This window comes from Alligator mississippiensis, chromosome 14 (assembly GCF_030867095.1).
Source record: "Alligator mississippiensis isolate rAllMis1 chromosome 14, rAllMis1, whole genome shotgun sequence".
NCBI classification, from domain to species: domain Eukaryota; kingdom Metazoa; phylum Chordata; order Crocodylia; family Alligatoridae; genus Alligator; species Alligator mississippiensis.
In genome coordinates, this window is record NC_081837.1 from 42,229,566 (window position 1) to 42,252,246 (window position 22,681).

The window sequence follows — 22,681 nt, forward strand, 5'->3', positions numbered from 1 at the left end:
TGAGCTATTCCAAGCTTATAAAGGGAGCAGAGCTCTTTTAGGAATTGGTGTGTTGCATTGTGGGATAGCATGTCATCCTTAATGGCACAGGTTGGTTAGCCTGCCATTGTGCGCAGTCTCCTTGGCCCTGACCACTGCTCGGTTTTATTGGGTGGTACCAGTGGGCCTCCAGTGCAGACACCGCTCCTGACTGCAGCCCGCCTGTTCAGAACATGGAGCTGTCCCTTGGAGGTCTGCTGGCAAGACCTTTTGGATGTGTACAGAAATCGGCAAGGCAATGCATGCTGCAGTCCCTGCCCCATCTCTGTGTGCACTGGGATTCTGGAGTAGGGGCACTGAACCATGCTGCACAGGCAGCGTCACCAGCAGCGGCTGCCCGATTTCTGCAGACCCTTCTGAACTTATGTGATGAGTGTGTCTTAACCTTCTGTGTTGCAGGAGCCCCTCAAGCAAGCAAAACCAGCTTCCTGTTGCTATCTGGAAGCCCTTTCCCTCAAAATGCTACAAGCCCATGAATAACCGGTGCAGTGTTGGCATATGGCACTGTTGTGAAAGTTGCTTGAGCAAGAACCAGCTTTAAAAAATAAGAGTTCAAAACTGCTCTGGGGATGCTGATGGTGCATATGCCCAGAGTCTATCCCCCGGTAGATACTTGGGACCTAAGCAAAGTTTTTGGTTTGGGTGTATTTGGTCCCATAAAACTACGGACTTCATGTGAGACTGGAAAGCTGGAATGGGCAGGAATTTTGAGGAGCCCTTGTATGGATTCATGGCAGAGTTTTGGGTGGGTGGCACCTGCTTTGTGTCTCCAGCTTTTGCATCTCTAAAATGGGAACAGAATCTGATCTCTATTCTCTTTTTGCTATATATGTTTCACTTCAAGAGCAGTACAGCTATTGTGAGATTCAACCAGCTGTTTAAAACGGTTCACGTCTTAATCAGCTCATTTCTGTGCTTCAGATTAGTTTTTTCATGGGGAAAATGGCACTGACTTTTGTTGTAAAGTGTTGTAAAATGGATTGTCAAGTACTACGTAAGAGCTGAGTATTGTGTTATTGTCATTTAATATCGGCTTAGGAATTTGGAATAGACAACAAAGTTATTTGATAACTAATAATCAGGATAGTCAAGTCTTTTGCTGTTCAAACTTCTTTTTTAATAATGTATTTACCTATGTGGTATATAAATAACATTACTTCTGGTATGCGTAACCTTGGGGTAGTAGAAATTGTTCATGTTTAGTTGGTCCAATAGAAGATATCACCTCTACCCAAAGAGCTTTGTCTGCCTATGTCCTTAGACCAACACAGCTACAACAAACAGCCCTGAAACATGGAAGATAATTGTATTTTCCTGTTTGAACTGCAAACTTCCCAAGGTGAAGAAGAAAGAAGGTGAACTCAACAGTGACATATATTTTCCAAGCCTGGACTAAATATTGACGTCGGATTCATGGCACACTGCTTGCCATCTGGCGTATGTGGCTTGCCATCTGATAACTCCAGGTAACGTGCCTACTTCTTATTAGCTAGTGTCTCCCAAACTATTCTATATTTGTATTTTCACAGAGCAACTTTTTACAAATTGGCTTCTTTTCTACCTTGGAGAACTCATAAGACACACGGCTTCAGTTTATCCTTTGCCTGATGATGGGCATGTGGACCTGAAAGCTTGCAAACAATTTTTTTTTTTTTTTTTGCATCTATTTAGTTGGTGTACACAAAGAACTTTGTCTGCCTATAAATTGTTCATGGTATCTTTTGAGTAGCTGAGAATAAGCCTGCAGCGAGACTCTGATGGCCAGTCATCTCAAACACATCAATCTTTGAAAGCATCTCAGTACAACTGGTTTCTGTTTAAACGAGTTCGTACTGAGTTCGCACCCAAAAAAGAGGAAGTTCCGGTGCATGTTCTTGACTAACCTTGAAAGTTTCAGCGGTATAATTGTTATATTTAGACAGGTATTTTAGCAAAATAGCTGCACTTATGAAAACCATAGTGTGAATGCAGGCATACAAGTATAAGGGTGGCTTATATTGTAGTATAGTTTATTCCCCTTACACGATGAGAATTGCAGTGTCAGCACCTTCACACCCATACAACAGAGTCCCCGCCATTGAGTAGGAGGACTGTACTGTTTTAAATATACTCTTACAGTTTTAAATGTTTCAGCTGGTTAGCAGTAAATTGTGTAGCTGAAACATGCTGGAAATCATCATCAGGAATGATCCATCCTATTCACGCCCTGTCCTGCAGCTTTTCCCTGTGTGTTTTCAAGCCCTCTAATTATTTCAGCTATAGTTATAAAGGAGTAGAAATTAGGATTACACTGGGCACGTCTACACATCTACACATGCATTATAATGCATATTAGCTTATTTTAATGCCCATTAAAGTGTCACAAAAACCATGCTCTTTAGCTAATATGCATTAAAATGGGCTAATGCACATTTTTGTACTACTTCACAATGGAGGTACTAGATTTAATGCACTTCAAGCGAACGTGTAGATATGCCTGATTGCCTGGTACTCCAGAAGATTGATTGGTGAATGTTTTATGACTGTAACAGGTCTTTTGTGATCTCGTGCCAGATTATTTGAAACCCCTACATTTCTCTTCAAGAACAGAGAAAGCCAAGAAAGAAAGCCAAGAAAGAAAGCAGCTTTGGCTTATCAGTGCATATTTTCTCAGCATATGTAGCATGCCAGTCCCAGGAGGGAAGTTCTCTGGGTATGAAACAGCAATTCATTTGCAATGACTGCTCAAGCTTGAACTAACAGGAAGTTCTGCAATGGAGAGTTGTGAGTGAAACTCTGCTAGACTTTCCAGGCTCAGAAAGGTGGGGCTCAACAACCCCCCCAACAACTATTCATATGCATTTCAGGTTCTGAATTCCTCTTACAGCACTTGCGTAGCTTCGGTCCCCGAGTTACTTATGTGACGTGCAGCGAGGTTGTCACCACTGCTGGCAATAGGCTTCCCTCAGATGAGAATTAAGAAGCCACAGATATGCCATGCCTGTTCCCCTATACCAGGAACAGGTGCCATGCCATGGGCAAGCTCAGCAGCATCTGTAACATGAGTAAGAAGCATTTCAAATCCTCAGTATGTTCCCAACCAACTTTAGGAGCGAGTACTGGAAGTGATACAGGAATGGTAAAATGCTGCTCCCTTGGCAGTGCAGGAGGCTCTGGAGAAAGTAGCTACTGAGGTGATAAGCAATATCTGACTTGTGTCCTTGCTAGTGAGTGTGTTAATAGTGCTCCTACAAGCAACAGAAAAATGGCTCAGAGCAGTTGCAGGCCCAGCACAACTCATTCGCACTCACACAATTGTAGCACAACCAACATCCCACACTATTACTGTCCACACAGGCCTCCCTGTACATCCTAGTTCGATCCAGAGCATATCCAGCTATTTACCAATTAATTTTGCCTTCCAAACCTCAGTTCTGTCCAGGGAAATGGGGACACCGGCAGTGCTATTTCCTTTTTCCAATTCACAGCCTCTTCTCTATAGCAGCTGTTAAGTCTGCTGAATTTTGCAATAGTTTGGTGAATTGCACACATAGTGACTGGTCTGGAAACCATTAGTAATGTCTGGTCTAGATCTTGAACCCTGGTATTCCCCGCTGCCCTGCTGAGTTACTATTGGATATCAGCGCAAGTGTTAATGGGAACTAAAATGATCTTGTCTTTATCCAGTTACAGTGAACAGATGAAACATGCACAGCTTGGTTTGGTAGTGGTTTTTTGTGCCAAGATGGACACAGTTTTTGCTGTCTACTAGGAGTTTCTCCAAGATGACAGAATTCTGCTGGGTGTAGAGAGGAGTTTACTCCAAAGTCCTTCCAGCCTTCTTCGCAGCCTGCAGGTCACTGTCAGAGCCTTTAGGGAATTTCCACTGATACATAGTCTCTTGCTTGCTTTAGCAACACAGACCTGTTGCCATAATGATCAGCCCCTGGAAGGACAGGAGGCATAACTGCTGCTCCTGTTTTTGCTTGTTTATGCATCATGGGACCAATTTGGAATTATAAAAATAAAATGAAACACAACTTATTATAACAAAAAATTCTTGCTGCATGTAGAAAATGGTCCTGAGTGCATTGCAGTCTCCAAGGCAAGGTATCCACTTGGGCAAACACAATAAGTTGGGGTGGAGATGAGGGGATCCTCCAGCATTGGTATGTATTCAAATTTTATCCCTATTTTTGGCACTGGAATTGATGTCCTCTGGACCTTTTTAAACAATGCCCAGGTTTAACCATAAAATTGGGTGATTATTGGGGAAACTTATGCTCCAATAGTTATCTGCAGAAATTAGCAACTCTTGTTGTTAAGGATTATTTGGAAACTCCCTGTGTGTGTAACAAGCTGTGAGCTCCTCCACTCTCGTGGGCGGTGCAGAGTGGGACCTGGGTCGGTCATGGAGCAGAAGCCTCTGACTGCTTGAAATGAAGCTGTTGCTTTACTGAGTGGCATTCTCTCTGGATCTACAAATTAAATCACCTGGCATGATACTGAGGTGTCCTGTCTTTTGGATGAGACGCAAAACCAAAGCTCTTCAGGCTAATAACCATTGAAACTCCTGTGCTGCTTTTTCCACCTGTAAATGTTCACCCTGCTACCTGGACCTCCTCCTCTGTACTGTTGTGTAGTGTTGCTCTTGGCTATTGAACGGTTGCCACTTTGTTCCCTCGAGGTAGGAGGCAAAATTAGCTGTCTCTCTGTTGTCTGTGCAGTCAGCTCCGATCCATTGGGCTGAAGGATTCTGTATGACCAAGGCTGCTCATGGGCAGTTCGCAGGCTTGGACCCTAACTCAAATAGATAAGTTGCCATATATATGGGTCCACCCGAATGCCAGCTGCCAGTTGTGGGGATCAGAAGATGCGGTTTCTCTTTTGCTCCATACTCACTGTATGGATTTGCGTGGGATTATGACTCTTTTCCTGCCTCTGAACAGGCCTCCCTCTCCCAGGGGACATGCAAGAATAAGTCTCCCAATGTTTTGGCTCTGTGAAGTGAAACAGTGATTTGCCCTGTGCTTCTGCAGGTGAGATACTGAGACCATCAACACCTTTAGTTGCTTTACTGAGAACATAGTCACTGTTTCAAATTGGCTGGCTGGCAGGAGCAGAAAGGAAGTGCCTTCCAGGTTTCCACGTGAACATAAAGGTTACCCTGTCTAGGCTAAGCTTTTACTGAAGATGGCCTGGTGGGAGCTGACTGGACATCAATTTGCAATTGGAGATTTTTGCCACAGTCTGGTCTCACAGTTAATTCAAAACTATTGAACAAGACGGATTGACCAGCCAGGGTAGTTTAAATGCTCCCCCTGATCTCCGCTGCATCTGTCTCTTCTCCCCTGGCAGTTTATATATAGTAGGGACATTGCTGACAGCGTGTCCCAGGAGGGAGTGCAACAGAAGAAGCTCTGGGCATGATTTTACTGCAGATGTCCGTAAGATGAATAGGTGTTTGCACCCTGCAGAAACTGTTGGCCGTTTTCAGTGATGGACATACTTCCTAATGTAAATGTGGCTTCACAAAAAGGCTTTCAGCTGAAGTAAGCTAAGCTGCTATCATCTTCCTGGCCTGCTTCTAAATTTGGGCTGGGAATTTACTCACAGAGCTCCCATGAACTCCAGTGAACTGGGAAAGGGGACCCTGCAGCTGTGGGCGGCACATATTTTCACACTGTCTGTGGGTTTCCTGTGCTCGTACTGCAGAGTAAATGTGAGTGGCATTTAATGGTACCAAACAGGATGCATTGAGAGTGCCCACATGGATGTTGTAGTAGTGGGTAAGGCATACACAGCTGTATACAGACACTGAGGGAATAACAGGAAACACTGAGACGGGGAGTAGCACCAGGACAGCAGCAACTGGAACATTATCAAGTTTCTTTTAGGCATCAGAGCAAGCAGAGTTCAGACGCGGCCCGCCAGCCCATTCTATCCGGCCTGTGGGGCCCCTAAAAAATTTAGAAAATTAATACTTAATCTGCCCCTGGTTGCCTGTCATGCAGCCCTTGATGGCTTGCCAAAACTCAGGAAGCAGCCCTCCACCTAAAATAATTGCCCACCCCTGGTTCAGAGTATGGGTGAGGCCTGGTTGCCTGCCTTCATTTGTAAATACAGCCCCTCCCTCCATTACTTAATCAGGCTAGCAATGAATGAGCGGCCCCGGAGTGAGCTTTGCAATGTGGAAAAAAACAACTTTGGAAGTGATCCTCTGATTGCATTTGCTCTCTGTACAACCAGTCACAACTCGAGTGAAATCAAAGGGGCTCTTGCACCTTTTCACTATCTGACCATAACTAAGGAGGGTGAATTCTTGTTCCCTTTCTTAGAACCAATAGCAAACTTCAGCATCACCAGTGAACTTTATGCTAGCTGGTATCAGATCAGGCCCAGCAGAGAGGACAGCAGGCAGGCACCGGCAGCTCAGAAATGGTTGTGTTTGTATTGGTTTCAGTTTTGTCTTCACTACGTGCCTGGCCTGTTTTATTCAGCCTCTCTTTTTAGCAGTATCTCTGCTCCACAGAGGCTCACCAAAGCAAGATAAACCCAGCTGCCTTAAGACTCCTTCATCTGAGCGGACTCAGTGCTGCTATCGAAGGACACCACTGCAGGCACATGTCGGCTGGAGTTCGCTGGATCTGCATCAGTTTTGAAGGCCTTTGGAGTGCAGCATTTCTGAGACCTGGAGCTGGTATCATGATATAGGTATCAGTAGCATCAAGGTGTCCATCAGAAAGTTGGAGGGTCAGTGTGGAGATCGATGAGGAGCTAATCACTGTGAGCCTGACGGCAAGCTGGATATCCTTGCTGGGGTGGATTTCTTACAGTAATATTTAGATGCCGATGTCCAGGGGAAGGGCTGTGTCCCAACTGGCAAATAGCTCCCTCGCTCTTGTACACTCGTGCAAACAAGCTCCTGTTATGGAGAAAACATGCCAAAATTTCAGTGACTGGCTGGCAAATGCATATCAAGACCTTTTTCAGCCCCACCCTGGGCTGAAGCAGAAGATTAGTGTAATTGCAGAGTTGACTTCCCCAAAACAGCTAACAGTTAAAGTATGGTACTGGGTGATATTTTCACATCCTCGCTGACAGTTATAAATGGGCAACTATCCCTATCACAAAGAAACTCCTTCTTTCATCATGTTCACTTAAGGAAGCAAACTGGACGCTGGTTGTGGAATTAGAGCTACCTAGCAATAAAAAAAAACACAGAAAGAAGAACCAAGGACAGAAAGATTTAGCTATAAATATGACTATAATAAAACCTGAATTTTGGCTTTCTCTCTTTGCAGATACATATATAACATAATCAGAGGTACGAAACATATGGCCCAAGGGCCAAATCCAACCTGTGGCGCCCTTTCACCCAGCTCATTCCCCACTACAGAGCCTCAATGTTGCAAGGACAAGAGGAGAGGCAATGGCTGTGTTAATGTCCGTGCTGCTGCTCACTCCGTCCCCTCTGCCACCGCTCTCCCTGCTGCCACTCACCTCTCTGCCAGGGCCCAGAAGGCTTCTTGAGGTCCAGATCCAGCCCCTGAGGAGCCCTGCCGTCTAGATCCAGCCCAGAGCACAGGCAAGTTTGACATCCCTGGTGTATCATAGACAATGCGGGTTGGCAGGGACTTCAGGAGGTCACCTCTAGCCCAACCCCCTGCTCAAAGCAGGACTACCCCCAACTAGATTATTCCATGCCATAAGTTTGCACGACATTGCAGAATAAGTCAGTGGTGAGAAAGTAATAAGTGTAAGATCTTCTGCCGCAACCAGTTAACTGGAACAATGGTGTGTTATTGTTATATATATTTAGTATATGGTTTATGGTATGTAGTTTATGGTATATTTAGGAGAAGGGGGAGAGGAGGTACTGGCATGCACAGAGAGCCATGTCCCTCTTCTCGAGGTCTGAGGAAAGACTGCAAGTGTGGCTTTGTTTGTTTGCAGTTGGCACATTGGCTGGATATGTTGCTCCCCTTTTACTGTGTATAGTAAGAGTAGCAAAAAATTGCTGCTATAGCTGCATGTAATCATATGATGATGCTTTGAAATTATAGCATGTGTGTTCTTAAGATTCACTTGGCCACCAGCTCTACCCCAAACTGAATCCTGTGAATTACTCAGTGAAAGTTGCCCATCGCTCACCCTTCATCCAGTATGATGTTTGCTCCTTCACCAAACAAGACAGTCACTGCTCTTTCACCAAACAATTATGTGATGACATAATTGATTCCTGAAAACCATGTCATAAGTAGAGATGTTGTAACTCAGAACTGATTTCCCATAGGAAACAGTGTTATAAATGGGTGATTGGTTCCTGAACTAAGGCCTGATACCATACATTTCATAGACATTAGGGCTGGAAGGGAGCTCAGAAGATCATCGAGTCCAGTCCCCTGCCCGAGGGGCAGGAAATCAGCTGGGGTCATAGGATTGCAGCAAGATAAACATCCAACTTTCTCTTGAAGGCGTTCAAAGTAGGTCCTTGAACCACCTCCGGTGGCAGGCTGTTCCAGGCCTTGAGGGCTTGGCAGTAAAGACGTTCTTCCTTATGTCCTGAAATGGTCTTGCAGGAGTTTGTGACCATTTTACCTTGTCATCCCTTGGGGCTCTCTGGTGAACAGATGTTCCCCCAGATCCTGGTGAGCACCCCTGATAAACTTATAGGCAGCCACCAGATCTCCCCTGAGCCTGCGCTTTTCCAGGCTGAAGAGCCCCATAGCTCTCAGCCTGTTGTCATAAGGTCTGATCCTGATCTCTGATCATGCCGTGCTGCTCTCAGGGCTGTGGGGTCCTATTTACCCTATTTTCATCAAAAATTACCGAGAATTTTGTAGTTTCATAGTTTCATAGTTGTTAGGGTCAGAAGGGACTTCAATAGATCATTGAGTCTGAATTGTACTCAATCAATATGGATGAGTAATACAGCTACATTCATATATTTATAGTATAAATAGCAATCCTATTGATTTGGAAGGACTTCCTTGAGGTGACTTTGCTGGACTTTTTGAAGGGTTCTTGGCTGGAGTTGTCCCAGGAGTCTTGGCTGCAGGTTTGTCTGGAGTCGTGTCTGCTTTCTTAAAGAAAGTGCCCAAGGAAGTTTGGACAGATGTTTTCTACAGATGCCCAGATGTTTCTACCCAGAGATGGGTGACACAGAGAACTTGTTCGCTGGCGTGGCATGGCGTTGTGTCAGGTCAAGAGCTGTGATGTCAAAACTGACGTCAGAAAGTCGAAACAGGATGTCAGTTTATAAATGCTGTAAGTGTGAAACATTGTAATTCGAAATGTTGTAAATCGAGGACTGCCTGTATGGAAATCTCATGTCAATAGTCCCACTAGTTTGGTATCCTCGCTCCATATTTTTATCCAAATTTATTTGATATAGATTATAAGAATATCCATAAGGGTCTAATCCTAACCAGGGGTCGGCTTTCTTTGCAGGTTCCTTTTGTTCCTCTACAAGTTGTCTGTGAGGGGTCTTTCACGCTAAAGGTCATAGAAGGTGGTGGTGACATTTGAATGCACGGCCTACCACAAAACACGGTTTGAACTGTTCAGAAATGGCTTCTAGATTGATAAACCGAAAAGAAACAAAAACACAGTCACTTCAGCATAACTCAGGAATTTTTGACCAGGATAAATCTTCAAGACAAGCCCTGGTAGGATGCTTGTCAATGATATCTCATCCTCAGGCAACCGGTGTTATATTTCTTATCGCTTTGTTCTTGTGCGTGGGAATTGGAGTAGGGATTCCCTGAGTTAAGCAGAGATGAATGAAACGGCTTTCCCCGTGCCCCTCACTCCTGAGCCAGTTCCCCAGTCGCCCTGTGCATGGAGCAGGGGCTGGGTGTGTGGGCCGGGGGGCGACTCCAAGCAGCCCCTTGCAGACTGGAACTCCGCCAGCCTGCAAGGGAAAAGCCACCGTTTCCTACTGTTTTCTCCTTGAAAGGAAAATCCAGTTTTTAAACTGTGTCCACCACCCTTTCATATATACCTGTGGTCCACCTTTGGGTCCTGCCCCACAGGTTGAAAAACACTGCTCCCATCAACACTCACGCCATCCAGGAAGAGCATGCGCCAACTGCGGACGCTTCCTTGGCCTGACAAAGGGGATTTCTACCCAAAAGCTCGCTAAGAAGAATTGTGTCCAACTATTGGAGTTGGTCTCATCAAAGCGATCACGTCTACCCAAAGAACACGGTCTGCTCAATCAACACTGCATTTCAGCATCTCCAAAGTTCAGGGCCCTCTGTGCTTAGTTTCTGTTTTGTTGTGCATCCTTTGCTCGACGCCACCACTGCTGGAGAGCTTCTCTGCTCCGCAAAGGCGAGGCAGAGCAAGATAAGACCAGCTGCCCGAAGCCTGTTTCCCCGGAACGGGCTGGGAGCTGCTATCGGAGACCAGGGTGTCATCACACGTGCGTGGCAGGCTAGACTGGGGGCTGCGCGCCGGAGCCCGGGCAGACAGCGCAGGGCTCCCGCAAGAGGCGGCGCCGCTTCCCCGGCCGGCGCGCGCGGAGCCCGGAGCGATGTCCCGCGCAGCCCCCGCGCTCCTGGCGCTGCTGCTGCCGCTGCTGCCCGCAGCTCGCGGTGAGTCGTCCCGTCCCGTCCCGTCCCGTCCCGCCCCGGCACGTGTGGAGGCAGGAGTCGGGTGCTGGCCGTGCGGGGGAGGGAGGCAATGGGCTCCTCTTCCAGCTGGGATGGTTAGGAGCCGCAGGCCGGGCGCGGAGCCAGGCAGAGTTTGTTTTAATGGCGGGACTTGGGCTTTTTCATGCGGATTCTTAAGTCATCCAGGACCCTCAAATGCAAGCAGCAGAGAAACTGGCTCCAGGGTTGTTGCACTTTTTTTTAAGCACGCTGGGTTCTTGGTTGTTGGGGTGTTGTAGGCGGGCAGGGTTCCTCGTGTAGATGTGATATCTTTTATTAGACCAACTGAGTAGCTGGGGAAAAGGAATGAGAGAAGATAAAAGACCCGATGCCTGAAGTAGGGTGAAAGCTTGCTAAGAACTTTTTTCCAACTACTCAGTCGGTGTAATAAAAGATATCACATCTACTCGAAGAACTCCTTCAGGAGGAGGTTGGATGGATACCTGGCTGGGCTATTATGATCCCAGCACTCGTTCCTGCCCAGGGCAGGGAATCAGACTTGATGATCTGTTCAGGTCCCTAGAAACAATGAAAACTTGCTGCTTTTAAGCACTGACTTTATAGCAGGGGTTGGTCCTTTTGATAGCTGCAGGCATTTTTGATCGTTACTTTTGCACCAGTGGCCGGTGTAAATTTACTGGGCCATTCAGCAGGGAGTTGTGTGATCATCACTTTGCCTATGTGGCCGGCTTAACTTTGTACATGTGGCGAGGTCAAAATATACTGCGTGGTTTGCTGGTGACTTGCATAATGTATGTAATGTGCAACAGGGGCCCGAGTGTCCCTGTGCTACGAGAGCAATGATTGCAGCCCGATTTGCTCTGGGTTGGCTTTTACATGTGCACACCCCAGGTGGAAGTGCGGTATTTTGAAGTTTTGCCCAGAAAAAATAGCTCTGGCTCTGCCAGCACCAATCTACTGAGGATGGTCGCAGAGTGCCTCATTCAGGCTGACCTAATAAGTATCCAGTCGGTATAACCAAGCAAACTTTAGTCTCTTATTTGGGCACCGCTTATAAATGATGCATCCATAAGCGATGTAGCATTGAATCTTCTGAACAAGAAGTGACAGGTCTCAGCTTTTTCATTATGGTCACAGGAAAGTGGCATTGGGCAATCCAAAAAAGGGGTTTTAGCTAGTCAAAGCTCACTTCTTTACTTGGATAATCACTGAGGCAGGAAACGGAGTAACAGAATAGGTCCTAAAGTTAAATTGCCTGTTATGGTGACATTCCTAAAAATGTATTTCACTGCTTTTTTGGGTGGGGAAATAATGGATAGGGACAGTAGAGAAAGGGTACGGGGGGGGGGGGGCGGTGCGGCTCACCTCGCTGTAGGTAGTTTAGCTCAACCCTGTTTTCTCTCCCAGGAGATTATAGCCACTTTGTGGAAAAATGCCCATGACAGAGCAGCAGGCTATACAGTCTGCTGTCAGCTAACATGTAAAACTGCCTTATTTTTGCAGTGAGCACATGGCTTGAGTTTAGTTGAGAGTTGAGCTAGTGCTTTAACTCATTTTGGACACTTGAGGAGCATCTAATTAGGGTTTTATTCTTTTATACGCAATAGCCCAGCATAAACATTTTCTTGTTGCTACGCAATAAAGTGTGCGTGTTTGCTTCCCCTTGTTCTTGTTTTCTTATTTAAGTTTCATTTCCAAATGTCACTTTGGGTTTAGGTGGCTGAAGTTAAATCCAGCCTAAAGCTGTGTTTGACAAACATCAGTACAAAGAGGCGTCCAGGCATGAGACCCCAGGATCATAAAGTGATTTCTTACACAACCTCTTTTACTTGGGTTTGACTCTGTGGAAATACACTTCCCTTGTCCGGGCAGTGCTACAGTTTCCCTGCGTTGCATAGCAAGTGTGAAAACAAACTGCCTCCAAGATAGCTTGTCTCTCGTTCTCATCTGTTTCTAAATTGTGACTTGCTCCTCGTGCTTCCTTTCATTGGTTTTCTGGTGTTTTCATCTTATTTCATGCTGCCCTTTTCATTAGAAAGAAATCCTGTGAGATTGTGCAGTGTTATAGCTCTGTGTGTTACGGGTTAAAAAAAATGGAAAGAAAAGGTTGGGGTAAGCAATCTGCCTTGTTTCCCAGAATCTGCTTATCTGGGCACACACTTGGTGATGTTCACTTTATAAGCTAAAATGTCCAAGTATTGCAGGTATTCAGCAAAACTGCTTCCAAGACTCTGATGAGAACAAGTCTGTTGCAGCGGTTGCAGAAGAGAGAAAATGTGGCTTTGCAAAACCAAGTTGTGCTCTACTGAAGTAGATAGTTTTGTGTACTTTTTCATAGGTTAGTTTTTCATCCATTTTTCTGTTTTATTCCTAGGAGATTGTGGACTCCCACCCACATTAAGTTTTGCTGAGCTAGTCACAAGTTTGGATTCCTATCGCAATGGGACTGAAGTGACCTATCGCTGTCGGCCAGGTTTCATTCGTGTTGGTGGAAAGTCTCCTGTCATTACTTGTCAAGATAACTCTACCTGGTCACAACACTCTGAGTTTTGTGTGGGTTAGTATCTCTGCTGTTCTGTCTCAATTGACCTGCAGGCCACCTTTACATCATTTGGGATAAGAACAGATAGAGGGAAGCAGACAGCATAGCCAGGTTCAAAAAGGGCATGAATAAATTCAGAGATGATAGATCTATTAGCGGCTATTGAACAGCATGGTTGGAGCAGTGTTGTCTAGCATCTCTAAACCAATAATGATGGGATGCCAGAGAGGGTAATCACTCTGGAGAGATCTGGTTTAATTGACTCCCTCGATAGCATCTATTTCTGCCACCGTCAGAGACTGAATACTGGACTAGATGGGCCATTGGTCTGACTAACATGGCACTTCTTATGTTCTTATGTTTTACTGAGTTGAACAGTGTACATTTTTGCTTTCCACCAAGGTAACTTGAAGCACTGCTAATGCCAGCCTTGCTCTCTTCCAGCAAAACAGTGCCCAGCTCCAGACATACCGAATGGTCGGCCTATTGTAACTGATCTCCGGTTGGGTGCGAGAGTCAACTTTACCTGTTCTGCCGGGTATGTCAAGTCACCTGTACTGACTCATCAATTGAGTGTTGGTTTGTAGAAAGTGGGCGGTGAACTGCAGGGGAGTTGGGGGCAGGGAGAGACTAGAAAACCTGGCTGGATTGTAGAAGCCGAGTTGGAGCTGGTGCTGATGGACAGCAGGGGTGCGCCCCAGTAAGAGCTGGAGGAGGCTGGTCAAGCAGACAGCAGTAGGGGTGGGGGACACCACTGCACTCGGTCTCTCTTGCCAGAGCAGCCCAGGCTCCTCAGGTGGTGGATTGTGCGTGATGGGGGGAAGCCTCACATTTGGAGTGGGAGCGGGTTCACCTGGCTTCCGGTGACCAGTGCCACATCTCCCCTAATCGGGTGTAGCTATTGGTTACGCCTAGTGCCGTTACATGGACTAAAAGTTAGCAGCAGATGAATGCAGACCTCTTCCTGCTCTGAGCACAAGTCTTTGACAATGGTGATTTTATTTGTTTCATGTATTATTCATTAGAAGTGTAAGGCTGCTTCTAAAATGAGCAATCAGGAGAAACAAAAGAAGTTATGGACATCCCTTGTAGGATCCAGCAGTTGCTCAGGCTAGTGTTGAGGGCACTTATTGTTTTTTTCATGCACATGGGCCATGTCTCAGTGGCTTCTGGCTTCCTTGCACAAAACAGGCACTTCCAGATGTGGTAATGTAATGGAACGCTTTGCGTTTCCGTGATGACTGGTTTGTGCCCGTGCAGGCGATGTGGATTTGTGTTTAATTTCTGTGGCTTGTTCTGGTAGAAGAGCAGTGTTCAGGGCAAGCCTCTGGAGAAGGGAGAGCCAGCCCCATTGCCCATAGGACTAATGGGGCCTGGGGTGGAGGGAGCTCCTTAGAGGGCTGCTGCCTTCCCAGGCCTGGCAGAGGTTAGGAGCTGAGCTCAGGGCTTTTTGCTGCAGGCAAGTCAACCGATGGCTTTCTGAATGAAGAGGCATGGATAGGTCTGCACTCTCGCTGACTAACGTGGAAGGGTTGTTGCTACAGTTTCTGTGGGGTCTGTAGGTTTTGGAATTGTGCTTTGGGTTTAAACATCTGCGTTAGTCCTTTAGGTTTCTTTTGGTAAGCTCAGGTTTTGGGAACGGATTGAGGCCTGATGCACAACAGCCCAGGACAGCTGTCTCCTCTCCCATCAGTGCCCTCACCACAGGGGAGGGCTGGTTTTAGAAACAAAGTTTCTTTGCTTGATGAAAACCTGGTCAGCCCCGACTTTCCTGGTCTGTGTCCCCACAGGAAGTTTGGCAGGCGCTGCCAAAGACCAGCAAGCAGTGCCCTGCTCTGGGCTGCAGAGTGGTCCAGGCATTCGTCGCTGAAAGCAGACTGAAATTACCCTAACGCGAGATAGGTAGCACGGCACAGAGCTAACCCTCACCTGAAGTGGCATAACTTTGAGGGCACTAAGCATGACTTAGAAAGCTTTAACAGGCAGGTGCTCATGTTTTAGATGTTTTGTGTAAGAATACCTTTAGAGACCTGAGACAAGTGTGAACCTTTTGGCGATTGCTGTTTGGCTCACAGTGCTGTTAGCTTCCTGGGCTTTGGTGAGATCCCACAGCAGGGACCAGTTGCCCTAGTTCAGTGCTTTGGGAATAATAAAGAGAAAAAATGTCTAATTTGGTAGAAGAGCTGCTTATTGCCCTCAGCAAGGGATTAAAAGTATGCGACTCTACCCTGGGAGAGAACGAAGGCGCAGGGTTTCCCCAGCTAATGTTTTGGGAAGCGTAGAAGCACGTTAGCACTAACAACTGGGTGTTTCTTACTCCTTCGTGTTCCTTGGGCCTTAGCCACATCTTGTTTTATATTTGGGATTGTTCAATGGTTTCTCCACTCTGGCAAAAAGAGCTGGCTGCCCATCTTTGCTAACAGCTACCTAGTTCTTCATACATTTGTGTAAGAAACCTGAACCTTTGCTCTGTCTTTAGGTACAGATTAATTGGCAGCCATTCTCTTCGATGTGTGCTCGATGTCGGAAGCAATGTTCGTTGGGATGGCGAGTTTCCCTCCTGTGAAAGTAAGATGATTACATCTAATGTTTTTGACTTGCCCTAGATACAAGTGGGCTTGTGTCTGGTGAAGGAACCGAAGAGCGGTTGGAGCTGTTCTCTCTCTCCTCTTTGTGCCTTAGGGGGATAAATGTAGCCTGGGCACAGGTGTAGGCCCCAGTACACGATGTTTTTACACACCCGTGAGCATTCACACCTGTGACATAGAATACAGTGGCCAAGACCTCACAAAGCACCACAGTAACTGTAGAGTAGAGAACTGTTCCTTTCTACTGAGCCGTACGTGTCTCCAAACCTTGTTAGAGAGGACTGAATGATTAGAATCATTTTAGATTTGCCATGGTACAAGAAAAGCATATTCATTTTAGACTTGCTATGGTATAAGATATGCTGCCTTTGGATTAATCATCTCAGGATAGGGATGGATGTAACGTTTGGAGCACTTCACAGTGCAGGTGCAGTGCAGCAGGGGGATGTGGAGCCAGTGTCAGCGAGAGCGCTCCTGTCTGCTCTGCTGCAGCCCTGTGCCACCACCCCCCTAGCAGAGCCAGGCCAGTGGGTGTGGGGAGGGACACTGGGATTGGGGGCTGGAGAGCAGGAATCCCCGTTCCATGGGAGGGAACGTGGGGCTCTGGCCTCCCAGTTCCAGGATTTCCTGGCTGCAGTGGGGAGGACGTGGGATCTCCCGATTCCAGTGAGAAGGGGATGTGCTCTGGAGGAGCAGAGGTGGAGCTGACAGGGAAGTGCTCGCTGATACAGGGTGCCACTGTCCTCCTCCCACAGCGCCAGGTGTTCAGCACCATTGCAGATGACACCTGGAAGGTAGGTGACACGTCTACCAGGGCAACAGGTTAATAAAGCGCCATGTAATGGGTACACCTACCAAGGTAGTAACCTAGGGCACACCTGCATGACTACCTGTGTGGTATCGGGTGGTTGGTTATCTCATGCAATCATTATAGTATAACAAAAATCTAAACCATGTATCTTCTTTCCCACTTGGGGCACGTAACTAACCCCTGAACGTTTCCCCTCTGCTGCCCAGTTTAATGAAGCAAACACAGGGATTAAAGGCTTTGTGTTTATACTTGCTCTGTTGTTTCTTTACACTTAATAAGTACTGCATGGAGGAAACCAGGGACAAAGACAACCCATGCAGGGCTGAGGCCTGGCTGCCTTAGCTGCTTGCAACACGGGTAGCAGGAAGTGTTTCAGTTGGAAGTGCTCCTAAGTAGTAATGGTTTCCATTAGAGTTGCTGTTGTGGCAGTCCTGCTGGTCCCAGAGCACTTCAAAGGGCACGTCTGTCTGTCAGCTCAGTGCTACTCGCTCTCCGGAGCTTCTGGGGCTTGGCCACTTGGTGCCTGCTGGACTGCTGCCGCAGCATCCCAAATCCATTTTTAAGAATATCCCAAAATCCAGGTGGTTTCACAGTTTTACACACACACACGCACACGCAGACACACACACACCCCCTCTCTATCTAGACAGAGAGAGAGACAACAATCTGTTGGGCAATGCTTTATTGGCATATTTACAATGTTAAAGCAGTGTGGAAGCCTACCAGTGTCTCTAGCATCATGATAAACTAAATTCTAAATACCTATACGTGTTGATGTGTACTTTTGGTTTTCTTCGCACATAATGGGTGTGTGATGGCGGGATGTGGTGTTTGCAGTAAGGGGGTGGGAAGGCAGGTGGGTGTGTGTGGAGGGATGTGGGTAGGTGTGGGGTGATTGCTGGGGGGACTGTGGGTGTGGGGGACCTTGTGGGGGGGCTGCTCAGAAAGGGTGGGTCCCCTGGCCCCCACAGGGTACGGCCCGTATCCGCCACAGGGCCCCAGCTCCCCCTGGAGGGCCACAGCCTCGCTGTCCAGGGCCCCAGCTCCCCATGGAGGACCCCAGCCCTTGCCACCCAGGGTCCCAGGCACCCTGGAGGGCCCATAACTTACCTTTAGCAGCAGCAATGGGAGTGAGGTGCTCTGAGCCATGGTGGCAAAACCTGGCATGGCATGCAGGGACCACGTGCCGAACCCAGCTGGGTCTTGCTGGCCCTGGGGAGTGTCTGCCGCCCAGCCGGGCCAGCCCCTTGCTGGCAAGACCCAGCTTGGCACGTCAGGATCACATGCTGGGCCCAGCCAGGTCCTTTTCATTCCCGCATGCACCTCTTGTCCCACCCCCAAGGCTTTGAGGCAGGGCAAGATGCACGTGCGGGCTCATCTGGACGCGCCCAGTGAGTTCACGTAACAGCCCTACTGCCCTTTTGAAAGGGGGAAATGGAGGTGCCCAAGAACTGGTTCCTGACTGGAGTGAGCCATGCGCACACGTTCTGGTTCAGGCAACATGCAAGCAAATGGGCCATGTTGCCTTATTCTGAACGGGCTGTTCAGCTGGGCACCTGGTAGCTTGAGGCAGTTGAGAGCTATCAGGCAGCAGGTTGGTCACTTCCCTGATTCTGTTCCCTGAGTTTCAACTCCTAAATGTGGATTGGGATGTAGTTTAAATGGCCTCAAGCAGCTGAGGTTGCCTAACCCACGCAGTTTGCGAGGGAGGTCCTCTGGTCCCAGACACTTCCAGTTGAGGTTGGTGCTGTGCTACATGGAGAACAAAGATCTCCTTGGGTGACACAACTCTGCATCTTTGCCCATATTTCTGAGTACACAGCTTATTGCCTACAGTCATGCCTGTGGGCTCGTTTCCTATGGAGACACAGTAATAGTTGAGTGCAATCCTGGCTACTCGCTGAGGGGAGGTGGTGATGGTGTGATTCGATGCGCAGAGGATAACACCTGGAAGCCTTCTGTGCCAATCTGTGACCCAGGTGAGTATTAGCTGTCTACTCACCTGTTTGAAGTGGCACGTAGGATATTATTGAGTGGCTGCCGCAGGACGGTTGGCCTCCTGTGCCAACACGTGATCTGTGCAAGTAGAAACAACTTATGAAATGAGTCTGTAGTCCAATGGCGTTTTCACTTGTGTGATAGGAGGCAGCACTTGAAATGTTTCTAGGGGAGAAAAGGAATAATTTCAAGATGACGGCTTTTAATGCCACCTGCTCTGTCTGATGGGTGTGATGGTGCTGCATGTGTGGTGCAGCACGCCTGTCTAGGCCTCAGTGCGGAGGAGTGGACTGCTCGCCTCTCTTGGCACTAAGCTCCTTTCTTTATGCAAAGTCTAAACTAAAAGCAGCCCTAAGAGAGCCCAGGTGAACCTGGGGCTTGTGGATGGGAGCGAGACAACTATTGTGTTCCTCTGAGCCCAGCGTCTGTGGATTGTGGGGCAAAGCAGGACTTGAAATGCTGGCTAGCTACCTGGCTGCAGGTAGAGGTGGAGGGCGGGGTGTGGCTTTGGTACTCTGCAGTAGGATCGGCCTCACTCCTGCTAGGCAAACTCCTCGACAGCTAGCAGGAGCCTCAGCAGGGGCCACCATCCCTGCAGCTGTCACCCTGCTGCGTCTTAACACACACAGAGTCACCCCTGTTATGAGTTTTGTTTGTCCACAGTTTGAGGTGCGATTTCCCCCAAACCCATGCACTTATCTCCCTGAAACTTGGCAGGCTTCGTGGCCTGAGCAGGGGCCACCACCCCTGCAGTTTTGACCCCCCTGTGCTGGAACACATAGATGTGACATGAGTTTTGCTTTCAAGAATTTGGGGTGCAGTTTCCCCCAAAACCTTGTACTGATCTTCTTGAGCATAGTAGGCTTCATGCTCTCATCAGGAGCTACCACTCCTGCAAGTTTCATCCAAAGCAGACAGAAAACAACCAAGTTATAGATATGTAATTGGTTCCCCATTATACCCAATAGCTGGATCTTGGAAGCAGCTCCCAAGCTTTTCCGAAGTGGTTTGGAAGCTCCAAACTACTTTGGAAAGCTTAAAGAAGCCAGCACTTTAATCCAGATATGCTGCTTTGGGTGTCTCAAGTGTCTGAAACTTCTCCAGGTCCAAAGCACGGTCCAAAGCCTTGCACAGCCGTAATGGCTTCAGCATCTAATTCACATCGGGGTGCTTTGGGATGAAGGTAGCTGTGTGACGTATAAAGGAAGTGCTGCCAGTTTTAAGGAGCATTTTTTTTCTTACAGTTCAATGTGGGCCTCCGCCAACTATCAAGGGAGCCAAGCTCAGTCATTCTGGTCTCTCAGAGAGCTTCCCCATTGGCACAAAGGTCACCTACGAATGCCTGCAGGGTTTTCTTAAAATCCCGGATAGGTCAGACTCCATAGTGTGCCTGCCCAGCCTTGAGTGGTCAAACCTGCCGGAGTTGTGTGGCCGTAAGTGTTATTTTGCTTTCTGAAATTTTCCGGCCATTTCTTGCTTCTGAAAGTGTGAAACTTCTGCCGCTGAATAGGTCTACTCAACACCAGCTTTAATTGTTACATCTGAGGTCCTGAATTGCAGCTGCATCATTTGGTCCTTGTCTGTCTGTTGTTTGCTGTCAGGTAGCTGTCCTGCCCCAAGAGGCTTATCATTTGGTAAACTATCAGAAGAGGATGGGAAGAGGAGCTTCTATGGCGTGGGGACCACTGTCCGTTATGTCTGTCGCGACGGGTATGACAGGGTCCCAGGACAGGATTCAACCAGGACTTGTCTTGAAGATTTCACATGGTCAAACCCACCGGAGTTTTGTACCAGTGAGTAGCTTTTGGTTGTCTTTGTGTCTTCATCGGTATAGTAGCCTATGTGAGCAGCAAGGTCTGGGCCTCCTGCCTTTTATTTCAGCCCTGTTCTCCGATTTCTAGCGTGAAATACCTTTTGGGCCCGTTGTCATCAGTACAGGGTCTGCTTCACCTGGAAACACATGAATATGCAGGTGTTTCAAGCAGAGGATGCTTGCTGTGGTGGTGACATTGATTCCAGTTTTCATTCCACATTAGAAATCGAAAATCAACCAAATGCTCATGTTAAAAAAATGAGCACTTTATCCCTGAAATGTATGTGTGGAGGGGCAAATACCGAGTGTGCTTTTTAAAATCACATACTGCAAAAGTCTATCCTTTGAAGCAGCTCAACTGGACCGTTCGCTCTACTGCAATCACAGCCCTACAAATAAATCCATTGGTTATCACTATGGCAAAGACATTCACATTCAAATACATAACTGGTCAATAAAATAGCAAGGCAGAGACAAAACCTCGGCTTCAGAGTGGAGAATACTATATAGTTTTTGGCAAAGTCTTTCATGTCAAGGCTGCAGACATGTTGTATGCCAAAACCCACACAATGGGCCGGTTTTACTCATCCTGCAACTAAAGCATTATCCTAGGTGGCATCCTGGCCCACGTAATCCTTTTGGGAATTTCTCGCACAGATGCAAATTCTCTGCCTTGACTGAAAATCAATTCCTGAATAGAACGAGCATGCACATTTTTATGCCTCTTATATTTAATCCATGTGTGTGTCGGGTGGAGCAATGTTTTCCCAGGTTGCACATTGCCCAGTGCATTTCTAGATGTGTGTGCAGACACTGTGAATGTTTGAAGTGTGCTCTATGGTAATAGGCATGTTTAGTGAAGAAAGCATCGCAGATAACTTAATGTGTGAGAGACAAGGCGAGTCTGTCATAGAAGCTGACGAGCCATCTGATTAGCCATGTAACATGGATGATAAAAGTGTTCATGCCTTAATGAAATAGGATAAAGCAAATGTAGAATGTTTTAACAATCTGGGCAGTTGATCTGACATTCCCATAATCTGATACAAATATGTCGGGGGGTTGTCCGTCCCCATCATGTGCTAACACTCATCCTGCGTCCCACTAGAGAAATCCTGTGGAGTTCCTGAATCACCGGAGCACGGCAGAGTTGCTGATACAACACGGACCCTGTATCTTGACACAGTACACATAGTGTGTGATGAGGGGTGAGTGTTGGGAACGGATGCCAGCTAAGTCACAGGACTTAGTGAAGAACTGCTGCCTGCTCTAGGCACCTTGAACAGCTTGCCTAGCACAGGTGCTTGGATTCTACCCATGAGCTTTGGGGGCTTTTTTGGAAAGGAAACATCCCAACAGAAATAGGCCAAGTGTAGGATATGGTGGTGCAGGGCAATTCAAGATAATGGACTTCACTGGTTCAATTTACCATTGGGTGTAGGAGGTGGTTACCAGGCCTCAGAGTAATCGAGCCTCTTGGTCCAGGTCCTATTCCACCCATTTGGTAACAGTGGGTGCGTCTACCCGAGACGCTGACTGCACAGGAGCCTAATGCTACCGCGCCGTAGTGTGCAGGGCAGAAACTGTGCTAATATGCTGCTGCACAGTAATATTACACTACTGAGCAGTTAGTGTCACCAGAAAGCCATGTGCCAGCACTACTGCACAGGAGCACCATTGATTTTAGTATTTGGTTATACAAGCACTAAACTTAATCCGTAGTAACTACGGTGCATTAATGAACAGGTAGATGCTCCCAGTGTGACTTAAGCACCTCAGTGCAGACCTGTTCAACCCGTGAAAAGCAGAAGGCAGGTGGCTTATCCTTCTCCTCCATTTTTTTTATGGTGTAAACTGAAAGCTAAGATGACAACACATTACAGAAGCTGCATTCAGTGGTTTTTAGTGATGCAAGCAGGGTGGAATAGGATGATGTTTGGGGGCTGTATAGATAAAATAGGTTCTTGCCCATTAGGGTTAACTAGCATGCCAGGTATGATGCCAGCTGTCGTGGTGATTGCCGTGGTTTACTTCTCACTGCAACGTGCCCTGGGGTGGTTTGCCTGACAGTAAGATTTAGTTTCCCTTGCTGAAGTCCAGATAAACGTGGGGTGGCTGGCTATGTCTTCAGAGCCCACAGAGACCAAGGAAAGGAGGAGTGCCCTTCATTGGAAACAAGAAGGATCTGGGAGAGAGCAAAGATATGGCCACGAAACTTTAAAGCATCGTGTTAGTACAAACTATAAGCGGAAATACATCTATTGCTACCTGATCTCTCCAGTCCTTCAGTGA

At 47.3% G+C, this 22,681-nt stretch overlaps 1 protein-coding gene across 6 annotated transcripts in view; it reads left to right on the forward strand.

Annotated features, from left to right (window-relative positions):
* Positions 1-10,301: 10,301 nt before the first annotated feature.
* Positions 10,302-22,681, forward strand: part of LOC132244903 (complement component receptor 1-like protein) — a 37,313-nt gene continuing 24,933 nt past the window's right edge. For all 6 annotated transcript variants that reach the window (XR_009456726.1, XM_059717682.1, XM_059717683.1 and 3 more), the window contains exons 1-7: positions 10,302-10,619; positions 13,012-13,194; positions 13,624-13,717; positions 15,659-15,747; positions 19,821-20,009; positions 20,178-20,369; positions 21,498-21,597. Coding sequence is in view for 5 of the 6 variants with exons in the window: in XM_059717682.1 (XP_059573665.1) it covers positions 10,559-10,619; positions 13,012-13,194; positions 13,624-13,717; positions 15,659-15,747; positions 19,821-20,009; positions 20,178-20,369; positions 21,498-21,597 (908 nt within the window). In the remaining variant the exon portion in view is untranslated. The remainder of the gene's footprint in view (positions 10,620-13,011; positions 13,195-13,623; positions 13,718-15,658; positions 15,748-19,820; positions 20,010-20,177; positions 20,370-21,497; positions 21,598-22,681) is intronic.